We start from the raw sequence: 12,377 nt of genomic DNA, 5'->3' as shown, positions 1-12,377 counted from the left end.
GGATAAATGTAAGTATAAATACATAAATGTAAGTATAAATAAATAAATGTAAGTATAAAAAAATAAATGTAAGTATAAATACATAAATGTAAGTATAAATGAATAAATGTAAACACATGAAAACGTAAACATATATATATACACACAAATACATGTAACATTTATATATTTTGTGTAATTTATTTAAGCTTTGTGTTATATAATTATTTATTTATCTAAGTATTTATTTATTTAGTTTTGGCCCCTATAATCCTCCATACTGGTTCACCCTTCTCAGAGCTTGCCGTCAAGCAGTTCTTATCGGACATTCTCTGAAGCTAGTCAACAAAATGTTCTTAAATTTCCATCACTAGGTGGCAGTAATGCAACGTAGTGGATGCCAACTTCCGTAAAAATTCACAAAGGAAGAAGAAAGGTAATCGTCATCTGTTTGCGCCGCTCAAAGTAACGCTCGTTAACAAAAATGACGTCAGTGTTAAGCGTTCCACGTGTATGTTGGGAACATGGCGCCGATACAACAAGGACCCGAGATCCAGTTTGCTCAAAGATTAGCATCTAACGAGAAACATATCAGAAAAAAAGCAATAAAGAAGCTCAGAAAATATATAAGTGTAAGGTCCCAGAGAATCAAAGGTAAGATGAAGGTCAACTCGTTATCGTCGTTAGCTGGTTAATGGCAAATCCTAACCTTCACCATCATGCTCTAGCTTTAGTGATGACCTAGCTTTCCTTTTGCCATGCTGCTTCCTAAGCTAATTTACTTTGCTTAGTTTAGAACATGCACAACGAATGTTTGTAAATGTGGTTTAACGAAATGCTGCACGCATTGTATCTGATTCACCAAGTTGACTTTATACTTGTATGACTGGTTGATAAACAGTCGCTCGCGCAGACACGATGCTTTGGCATCAATGTATTACTTTCCCACCTTTTTGAATGTAGGTGGTTTCACCGGGGATGAGTTGCTTAAACTATGGAAGGGCCTTTTTTACTGTCTGTGGATGCAGGACAAACCACTTCTTCAGGTGAGTGTTTCTATGTTATCTTTTATATGGCTCTAGGGTTTTTCCTGAGTTAAAATGGGTCTTCGGTGCTCCAAAAAAAACTGTTACCGTGTCGCCTTATTAGCAGATATGTGTATATATATGTATGTGTATGTGCATACATACATACATACATACATACATACATACATACATACATACATACATACATACATACATACATACATACATACATACATATCATACATATCTTTTAACCATTTCATAAATAATGGAAGCGATGCTTGAGAATCATTTTGCTTACACCTTAGATAAGAATAGAGAAGCTAATATATTGACAATAGTCCAAGCCCCATGGTGCTATCATGTATGGTTCAAAGACTATCAAGGTTTGCCTCTTTACATAAATATTAGGGCTGCAACTAATGATTATTTTAGAAATCGATTAATCTGTCGATTCTTTTATCGATTAATCGATGAATCGGATAAAAAAACAAAAAAAGCATTAATTTCCAACCCTTTATTCAAAAACAGAACTGACAGTGCACATTCACAGTGCAAAACATCTTCAGAATGTGCACAAACTGGCACACTTTTGAAAGTTATTAATATTAGTGTGGATTTAATGCTATTTTCAGAGGTGAGAAATTTAATTGTGTTTTGTTTAAAACATTTTTGAAAATTGAAAGGTTGTGGAAGTAGGCCAGACTTTATTAGAATAATCTGGTGTATATGTATGATTTTTTGACACAATTTTGAAAAAAGTTAAAGGTCACATGACATGCTGTTTTTGGATGCTTTTATATAGGAATTAGTTGTCCCCTAATACTGTATCTGAAGTCTCTTTCCCGAAATTCAGCCTTGGTGCAGAATTATAGCCACCACGAGTAGTCCCACAATGAGCTTTCCTCAGAACGCTCTGTTGTCTGTAGCTTTAAATGCTAAATGAGGAGGAGAGGGGCGGCACCATGCGCTAATGTTTACAGTGGATGTATCGCAATGGCTCGTAGACCCGTTGCTGTAAGATGCCTCGGATTTGCCCATTCTCATCTGATAACCCTGGTTTGCAGAGCTGCACACTGTCATTTCAATGTGGGGAAAGGCGGATATCGCGCACGCCATAACACCAACAGCAGAACGTTATCCACATAACAACGAAGCGTACAACACTGCGTTACAGAATGTGTATTCACACACATACTTGATGCTATCTACATTTACATTAGCGACAGTACCTCAGCTGATGGCTGCAGAGCTAATGTTACTGCCAGATTCTAAGGGTAGCAAGCTAGGTAACCATATCGCAAGCAACAAAATGATATAGCGTTAGTTGACTTACTTGTCCGAGGTTTGTAGCTGGACCAAGGAGTAGGCTACTGATCCAGAATTTAATTTCAGACGGTCAGCAAGGCCAACTTTGTATTGGCTCAAGTTAAAGAAACAGTGGTGGCTGAAATGTTTGGCACAGACATGCAAAACTTTGAGTTTTGCATAGCGCGACGCTGCAAAGTAACGTCTTCCGAATGTCGAATATGAAACTAACTTCACCCTGGTCAATTAACACACCTTTTCGACGTATTTAGTGTGAAATGCTCCCACACCTTGGATGACTTGGGTCGTACTGATTTCGCCGCCATGTGTTTCAGAACAACGTTACTCAACAACGTCTCTCCGATAGTCTTTCCTCTACCTCCGCTTTGCTCCGCGCTCAACTAAACTTTTTTTTTTTAATACTCAAACATCTCCGCGACTTATTGAGTGGTGTAATAATCGCGCGACACAACGAATCAATAATGAAATTGGTTGCCAACGCTTTTAATAATCGATTTTAATCGATTCGTTGTTGCAGCCCTAATATATATGCAAACTACTGAAATGTATATCAATAGAATCTAGAACTAACCAGTGGTCAGAAATGGGACACACAAATTATGAAATTCAAGTTGATCTATTATTACTATTCATTTTTATTATACAAACTTCAGGGATAGAAATGTGGCTTGTTCAAATTACTGCCAGGCTGAATGTAGGCGTCGTTTTTAAAAGTTACACTTGCAAAGTAACTTCCAACACTGCATCTAGGTACACTTTGTATATATTTTATGTATATATGTCTTTGATAGAGCAAGTTGAATTTAATAGAAATAACTCACTACACTCAGTTTTCTGTCTCCAAAAAGTACCACAATTACCGCCAACTGATGAAGTCAGGATTCCGCTGGTTGATAATTGGGTGCATGCTTGCTTAGAAGCAAGCTATTGTTCGCGCACATCAGTTGCGTCTTGATCAGACAAGAAGACACACTCAATCTTTCCATCAACGCGATTACTATTGATCAAAACAGAACGAGGGTTCGGCTGTACTTGAAACATACTATTAAACATATTCGTGGACATGCACTGCACGAGTGATTTACTGCGATGACGGCTCCAATAGAAGTTATAGAACTTTATATATCTTTTCTAATCAGTGTATTTATTCCCAGGTGTTTTGCAGTTTCCTTATATTTTCTTCGTGCCAACACTATATATTATCATTCCAGGTTAAGAATACCAATGGAGGCTGTGTTGGAAATCGTTAATCAAACTCTTGACAGCATTTTGAGTAGAAATGTCATTTGCATTTGTACAGGTGTATTCGTGCACGTCGGGCTGGCCCTCGCAGCGGAACGACAGTTTAGTGGCCGTTCTTTCCATTCGCACCTCACAGTTGCGTATTGATAAGACAAGAAGACACGCCTATCAACTCAATTACTATTGATCAAAACAGAACGAGGGTTCGGCTGTAGCCTACTTGAAACATACTATTGAGAACATGTTTGCTGACATGCATTGCACGCGTTTTTCTTTTCTTCATCGCAGACTTTTTTTTTGCCTTAAGCGCTCAGGATTTGTCATAGGCGCTTGGGAAAAGGGCTTTGGAATGCGCCAAATTATTCTTTATGTAGGAAAAACCCTGGGCTCCACATGGGCGAGTGACTGCATTTACATTTTCAAATATTAACTATTGAATTCTTAATGGCAAATGTTTGTGTCCCAGGAGGAGCTGTCAAATCAAATTGCTGGATTTCTGCACAACTTTCAAAGTGTTGACAGCCGTAAGTCCGCCATCTGTCAGATTTCATAAGCAGTCATGTTGGCCATACTAACATCGTACACCTTAACATAATTTACATTTTATTTGCACAGCCCTGACCGAATATTATTGGCCACACACTATGGTCATTGTTTTGTTTCTATAGAGTTTCAGTATCTGGAGACCTTCTTGCAGACCATCAAGAGGGAGTGGACTGGCATTGACAGACTGCGTATGGACAAGTTTTACCAGGTCAGTGTCTGTGGAATATGGTAAGAGAATTTAATCTGGATAAAAAATATGAATGGCACGCTTGACAATAGTTCTGTATTTTTGGGTGTATTACAAATCCTTATGAGTCCCATTCATCTGTCAGCTGGTTCGCTTGGTGTTCAGGCAGACTTTTGAGATGCTAAAGAAGAAAGGATGGGAGACAAGGTAATGGCTGAATCAACCATTTTACCTCACACCTTTTTAGTTAAAGGTAGTTCCTTCATTGAATTTGATTGTTCAGACTAGTAGCTTGTACTATATATGGTCCTTTTTTGGTTCTTTCTCATGTAAATCCTGTAAATAAAAATATCTGGATAGAACTGCCTTACTGTACTTAACAATGTCACTACAAACCTTTGTGATTGAATACATTTTGTTCTTCCACAGCATACTTGCCAGGTTTTTGGAACTTCTCACAGCACAGGTCCTCCAGAGCACCAGTGGAGCACCTTGTGGACTTCTGTTTCACATTATGGACCTCTACATGACAGAGCTGGCTGGCGTGGGGTCAGCTGAGGTACAAGTTGTGGCTATTTCAACCCTGTAACTGCTTACTTGGGTTTCTGTTTTTGAGTGTTTTTAACCTTTTTCTGTTGTCCTCACAGCTCACTGCAGAACAAAATTTGACCTTCATCAAACCATTCTGCAAGTCAGCAGCCAAAACAAAGGAGTAGGTAGCTTGACAAGTCTGCAACCCTCTCTGCCCCCCCCCCCCAAATGCTTTAACAAACTCGCGCTCCTTTTATTCACCCCTCTTTCCTTCCTTCCAGTCGCATCCTGCTTAGAGCCATCTGCAACAGCATATTCAGTGTCATTGTAGATCAGGCTCCATTTGCTATTGAGGATTTAATGAAAGAAATGAAGAATGCACAAACAGAAGATTCAGATTCAGGCCAGGCATCCGAGGAAGAGGACGAGAATGTGAAAACCAAACGCACTGTCAAATACAGCAAGAAATCATCAGGAAAGTCAACGAATGGTAGGCTTTGCACAACTATAAAACAATTTATGAAAGACTTGAGGCCTGCACCCATGTCTCTCAGAACTGCAAGCATTTTTTCCTTCTGTTCTGTCCTTGCACTTACGCACCTCATCAACTGAATATGAAGATGACGAAGAGGAAGACAAATTGTTCAACCTGGAGAATGGCTTGGATATTGAGTTACCAGACGACGAGGGAATTGGACCGGTTCTCCAGGTGATTAACACACTGGCACTGGCATGGTTTTATTGCAAACAAATAATTGCAACTACAGAATTCAAGTTGCATTGTTCTGACAGCTGTTTTTTATTTCAGTTTGATTATGGTGCCTTGGCAGATGAGCTGTTTCAGCTCGCCAGTCGTAACAACACTCCTAGCTTTAACCGCCAGAAACTCTACAAAGTTATCAAAATGTCAGTATCACCTCCTGATCCTTCATATTATGAGTAATATATTTATACTCTGTTACAATGCTACACACGCACATGAGCCATCTTTTGGATTGTGATGTATTCTGACTGAGGATTTATGCGCTTTTCTCCATTAGGCTGCGGGATCTCAGCGAAGGTAGTTTTCCATTAATTTATCGATATTCCTAATGATCAATGACCATGGCATCTGAGTTTGCTCTCATCCTCCATCTCCCCCTCTTTTTTAGGAGCCTTTCCACAAGATGAATACCCAGAGGAGGTATCAACGGACGAGGATGACGAAGAGATGTTTGGCAGCAGAAAGAGGATGAAGAGGGAGAAAGGCCTAGGGGAGAAGGAGGAAGAGAATGCTGTGAAGAAACTAAAAGGTAACTCAAATATAGTGGCCTGTTGGAGCATTTGAAGCAATTTAGTTTTGGTTATAGATTATTTTTAGGGGTATAACTATCCAATCTGTAATCGATTCATCGACCACTAGCGAACAATCCGGTGTCATCAATGTGACGAATAAATGCATTTGTTAATTTTCACACCCAGCATGATCTGCAAGATTACTGTCTACACTCTATGGGAGTCAGATGGCTGAGCGGTTAGGGAATCGGGCTATTAATCAGAAGGTTGCCGGTTCGATTCCCAGCCTGTAAATGCTGTAGGTGACAAGATACGGTTTAAGATTCTTTCGGTCTGTCAATTAAAGCCTTGCTTGGGTGCTAGTGTTAGCCTCAAGTGCCTAGCAATGAAGCGTTAATCTATCAGTTGTCAATCGAAAATGAACATGCCCAGTCAAAATGAAAAGGTACCATGGAGTGAAAAGGAGCTCTAACAGTGCTAAAATAATGTATTTATGCTTATAATTGTCTTTTATGCACTTTCTTAGGTAAAACTAAGAACAAGTCAGAACATTCTGATAAAGGCAAACCAATAGATGCCAAGAGTGACGCCACCAGAATGAAGAAAAAGAAAAAGGAGAAAGAAAAGGGCCAACATGCTAAACAGCATACTGAAGAGGTAGAAGAGTCAGAGGTTAAAGCATCTGAAGACTCAGTCCTGCCCGCTTCATCAGGTTCACAAAGAACGAGTGATAAAGATGTAAAGAAAGTAGTGCCCTTACTGAGCTCTACTGAAGAAAAGACTGAAACCACTGCCTTATCAGAAGCCAGGGAGACTGATACTACCTTGGATAACCAATCAGAAACACCACTGGCCACCACAATAGTCGTGGGGAGCAGATTTTGTGTGACATTCACTGAGGTAGCTGAGGGCAATCAGAATGACCATTCAGAAATTAAGGCTATAATAGAAGAGCCACTGAACAAGTTCGAGACTGAAGAAGCAGTGGCCACAAACACAAAGAGTAGAAGGAAGAAAGCCTCTGACCCAAAGGTGGAAGAACCTAATGTAGAGGTTGCCAAGGCAGCGGAAGGCCAGTCTGGTACCCAGGAGGAGTCCATCACGTGTGCAGCAGAGCCACAAACTGTTACTTTGACTCCTATAGCCAACATCCCTGGAGGCAAGAAGTGCAGAAGGAAGAGTAACAAACAGCAGGAGTCTGAGGAGACAACGGCAGGGAGAGAAGAGAGTCTAAAACCGGAACTCCAATCTACTCCAACTAACACTGAGGAACCCCAAACAGAAGCAGCTCCACTGAAAACCAGAAAGAGAGCTAGAAAACAGAACGTAGTGACACAAGAGGAGAGTTCAGAAACAAATATAACACCTGCTGAAACATCAGGGGACTTAGACAGGACACATACTGAGACAACTGTTAATGCTGTTCATTTGAAAAAGAGGAAACGGTTGTCAAAGGCCAACTACCAGGCTGATCAGGATGGTGAAACACCGCCAGAATCAGAAACCACCTGCCCAAGGGGTTGGGTCACAGCGACGACAACCGTTAAAAACACACAGAAACACCAGTCCATCATCCAGGAACGAGAGACCAAAGATCAGGATCAGCCAGATGTTGACAAGGGCTGTGTTGGTGATGGTGAGGTACCAGCAGAGAATGAGACTCTGAAGAAGGTCAAAAAGAGAAAAACATCTGTGATGATGGTGGCCAAAGAACTGGAGGCAGTGGGGGAGGAGGCTGCTCACCTGAGCACTGAGGTGGAGCCAGGAGACAAAAAGCCCAAATTGAACAATGTAAGCATATTAAGTGTTTGCTGTAGTAAACCTGTCCTCTATTTTACACTTGTATTCTAAGTGATAAATCGATTGCAGCTAATATACATTGTCATTTAGCAGACGTTCTTATCCAGAGCGAATTACAATAAGTACAGGGACATTCTCCCCGAGGCAAGTAGGGTGAAGTGCCTTTCTGTCATTTGGAACGGCTGGGAATCAAACCAACAACCTTCTGATTAACAGCCCGACTCCCTAAATCCAGTCCATTTATTTTAACTTTCAGGACGGACAAGAGCCGACCACCACAATAAACACCAAGAAGCTGCAGAAGACTTTAAAGGACAAAGCTGACTTCATTATCTTCCAGAATAACGCCACCATCCCAACACCTCTCTTTTATAAGACTGCCAGTGGAGGCTCCAGCACAGATTCAGCCAGTAAGAAGGTAAATGACTCATGGCTAGTATGTTGGGGTTCATCTGCCTAATAATTAGGACATTGGTATATAAAATTAAGAGAACCCTTCAAAAGTCTTATGGATGTGATCACCAGAAAATCATTTTGGAAAAATTATGTAATGTTCTTGGCTATGAGTCTTATAGGTGGTGGGCCGAAGCCCCGTAATTGTTCAACTTTGTAATTTAAAATGGGACGAGGTGGATTTTGCAAGTTAAGGTAATTGTTATTTTGTAACAATAAACCAGTTGTTGCCAGCGAAATTAGTGGCACATTTTGTCAGCTGGTGGAAGTGACATCCAGTCCACCTCAGAGAGCTCCCCAGCAATCTTCCAGCCATGGTGGAAGTAGCCTGAAGTGTTACACAGACATTTCTCCTCCAATAAACCATGGCTGGGGAGCTCTGAGGTGGACTGGATGTCACTTCCGCCAGCTCCAGAGGCAATCCTTGAGCTTGTTCACTGCTCCTGCAAGAAAACGAATTGTGTCCGGGGAAAATGTACATGCCAAGTGTATGAGCTGCCATGTACAAACCTTTGCAAGTGCACAAACTGACAATGGGACCATAGAAAAGGACTAATTTATTAGTTGTGTACTAACAGACCTTTACCTTGTGGCTCTGGTCCAAGTGCTCAGGAGATATATCCCTATCCACATTTTCCCTTCTCCTTTCCTTTTCCCCCTTGATGATTAAATATTTCTTAGACAATAACATTTTTTGTTGCGTGGTTTATGAGTCTACCATCAACTCCATACAAGGTGAATAATATTGATTAAACTTGACAGACATGAGGGATTAACCAATAACATAGCTAACAGTAGGCGAGCCTAGATGGTACAAACTACTGCTCGTTTGCGAACAAAAAGTATTTACACCATCACTCGCGTATGAAAAGGACGGTTTAAAAAAACATGTTTCTAAACGGCCTTATACTGATCAAATTATTACTTACAACACGTCTCCGTTTCAATGGGTTGGAGCTGCCGCGGCAGCAGTGAAATATGTCAATATTAACAACAGCTGAGTAATGGATGAAATGGGTGTCAGTGGCTGCATCTGATAAATGTTCTTACGACAGTATAACATTGTGTAAACTTTTATACTATGGTTTTGACTGCTGTTAATTTCGCTGGCAACAACTGGTTTATCGTTAGAAATCACATAATTACCTCAACTTGAAAAATCCACCTTGTCCCATTTTAAATTACAAAGTTGAACAGATTCGGGGCTTCGGCCCACCACGTATTATTCTATGCCAGTCTTATTCAAATAAATATCTCAATTGCTGCTAATGGTTTAAAAAAGCCATTAAAAGCAAACTTCAGGGGCTTGCATACATGTCTTACAGAAGTGTCAGATGCCAAAATCTGAATCCAAGAAGGTAACATTTGGCCTGAAAAACAACAAAACAGCAGGTAGGACACCATTTACAAGCAGTTTTATTTTCACATTATGTCCAATAGGACAGGTCTATCTGTCCAATATAATTGTTTTCCATGACTGAGTTTTCCATAGTCTTGAGTTTTTGATTATCTTTACCTTTGACATTTAACTGATTTCTTCACAAACGTGCCATACAGAGTTCAGGAAAAATGATCGCAGCCTGCTATTGAGTCCAGAAGGGCCGTCTCGAGTGCCCTTTGACCCTCAACAGAAGCCCCTGTTTGGAGTCTTAAAGTCCCCTGCGTTATCTTTTACCGGCAGCACCAAGAACACCTCTAATGGACGTCCCACTGCTGCTGACTTTTTCTAACCCTTGGGTGGGCATGACTGACCATGGATTAAAATCCCTGTGAAAATAAAATGTTTTACAACCACGTCTTTCATCCTCTGTTGGTGAAGTTTGACAAACAGATTTTTGTAGGGTTTCTGTATAAATGTTTTTTGGCTGTTTTAAATGAGCAAACATTTGATTAAAACTCCAACATTGATAAAACCAGACTCATTAGAAAGGGTTGGACAGTACTTTTACAAAGTGGTACATGTAGGCATAGGTTCTACAAAGCTTTACTGGGGCACAGGCCCTTCATTACTCATATCACTTCTATTTTTGTGCTTGCTGTGTGCAAGAAGTGTACAACACAATGCAGTATACAAACTTACTTTGCTTAACCCAGTATACTTACAGTTCAGGGGCTTAAGTTTGATATTAGCTTTGTCAGTGACATCAATAGTTAATGCGAGCGTGCCAGCCAATTATTTATTTTTTGAATAGTTTGAGCGCAAACACTGTTTTTGAGCTTCATGAAATATGGAAGACTCATGTTCAAGTCAAAATAAGGTGATCGGTAGGCCTTTTAGTTTCATGTTTTTTTTGCCTACCTCCATTCTGTGTGCCACTGCAGTGGCTATTAAAGAGTGTGTAGACGTGGAATTCTGTGGGCACGAATCAGTTTGTGTTTTTAGTTAGACTGTTGATTTTACAAGTGTTGATTGGGATACTGGGCTTATAAATCTAAATGAATTCACTGACTTATAAAGTAAATTGTTCAAACATGAGATTTTACTGGGGCCAGCAGAAATATACAGGGGCACGTGACCCAGTAAAAAGGGCTTAGCGAAGCCCCTGGTTGGACTTAAATGGGAAGAAACTATATTTCGGAAGCCACTGATCTTCATAGATAACCTGAACATGCTTCCTGAGTAAGAGAGGGGGTTATGTGGGACATTATTAGATTAAAAACAGGCTTATTTGCAGTGAATACAAAACCTTTTAGTAAACAAGAAACACTTAGTTTCTAACTTTTCCAAAAGTTTGCGGTTTTTTTAGGTGTTTGTTGCGATGAAATTGCGGGACCAAATGAAAGTTGCGATAAAAAGTTGTGAATTTCCCTCTTTGTAATTTTAATTGAGTTATTGGTTGAATAATTAATGTTTGTTAATTACTTATTTAAGACTAAACCATTGAGAAATGGTCCCCTAAATAACCTTAACAACATGACAATTTTCATATCCATATATTTACAAAAAAGATTGAGCGCTGTCACGCTTGCTAGGCATAGATTTACATTTATTCATTTAGCAGATGCTTTTATCCAAAGTGACTTCCAAGAGAGAGCTTTACAAAGTGCATAGGTCACTGATAATAACAACAAGATAGCCCCAAAGCATTGCGGGTAGCCAAAAACAAGAAGTACACATTGTGAACAACCAAAAAATAAGTGCTAAATGGAAGAAACTAAAGAGCATGTAGTTAAGCAAGTTACAATTACACAACATGAATCTCTAAGTGCAAGTGTACCTGTAGGAAAGCAATAAAAATAGGATTAACTAAAATAGAATACAAGAGTTTAAATCAGCTACCACTAACCAACAAGAGCAACAGTCTAAGCAAGAGTCATTGTGATCCTTGAGGAAACTAGCATTGGGTTCAGGAAACCATTTCTAAGTACCGATGTACTCCCGGAACAAGTGCGTCTTGAGCCTTCTCTTGAAGGTGGAGAGACAGTCTGTGTCTCTGATGGAGGTGGGGAGTTGATTCCACCATTGGGGGGCCAGGCAGGAGAAGAGCTTGTGTTGGGACCGGGCGGTCTTGAGCGGTGGGACCACCAGGCGGTTGTCTGAAGAAGACCGTAGGTGGCGGGTGGGGGTGTAAGGCTGCAGGAGAGACTTGATGTAGTCGGGCGCAGTCCCGTTCACTGCTCGGAAGGTCAGTACCAGGGTCTTGAATCTGATACGGGCGTTGATGGGTAGCCAGTGGAGGGAGATGAGGAGTGGGGTAACGTGGGAGCGTCTGGGTAGATTGTAGACCAGGCGGGCCGCTGCGTTCTGAATCCTCTGAAGAGGGCGGGTTGCGCATGCTGGGAGACCGGCGAGCAGCGAGTTGCAGTAGTCCAACTTGGAGAGGTCAAGTGCTTGGAAAAGCAGCTGGGTGGAGTGCTCAGACAGGTATCTCCTGATCTTCCGGATGTTGTGGAGGGTGAATCTACACGACCGGGAGACCTCAGCAATGTGGGCTGTGAGGGAGAGCTCGTCATCCATGGTAACCCCAAGGTTCCTGGCAGAGGATGAGGGGGTCACCGTCGCAGAT

General features: G+C 40.8%; 1 protein-coding gene across 1 annotated transcript; it reads left to right on the top strand.

Annotated features, from left to right (window-relative positions):
* Positions 1–453: 453 nt before the first annotated feature.
* LOC124485599 (ribosomal RNA processing protein 1 homolog B-like) lies at positions 454–10,164 on the top strand. Its single transcript, XM_047047300.1, has 16 exons — positions 454–633; positions 943–1,025; positions 4,045–4,102; positions 4,247–4,332; positions 4,457–4,518; positions 4,741–4,870; positions 4,959–5,023; positions 5,124–5,332; positions 5,463–5,551; positions 5,651–5,748; positions 5,883–5,902; positions 5,994–6,134; positions 6,644–7,908; positions 8,174–8,335; positions 9,696–9,762; positions 9,928–10,164. The coding sequence occupies exons 1-16, from the start codon at positions 504–506 to the stop codon at positions 10,098–10,100; spliced, it is 2,838 nt and encodes a 945-aa protein (XP_046903256.1). The 5' UTR covers positions 454–503; the 3' UTR covers positions 10,101–10,164.
* Positions 10,165–12,377: the final 2,213 nt, after the last annotated feature.

This window comes from Hypomesus transpacificus, chromosome 23 (genome assembly GCF_021917145.1).
Source record: "Hypomesus transpacificus isolate Combined female chromosome 23, fHypTra1, whole genome shotgun sequence".
NCBI lineage: Eukaryota > Metazoa > Chordata > Actinopteri > Osmeriformes > Osmeridae > Hypomesus > Hypomesus transpacificus.
Note: the sequence above shows the minus strand (reverse complement) of the source record. Positions and strands in the feature narration are given on the sequence as shown.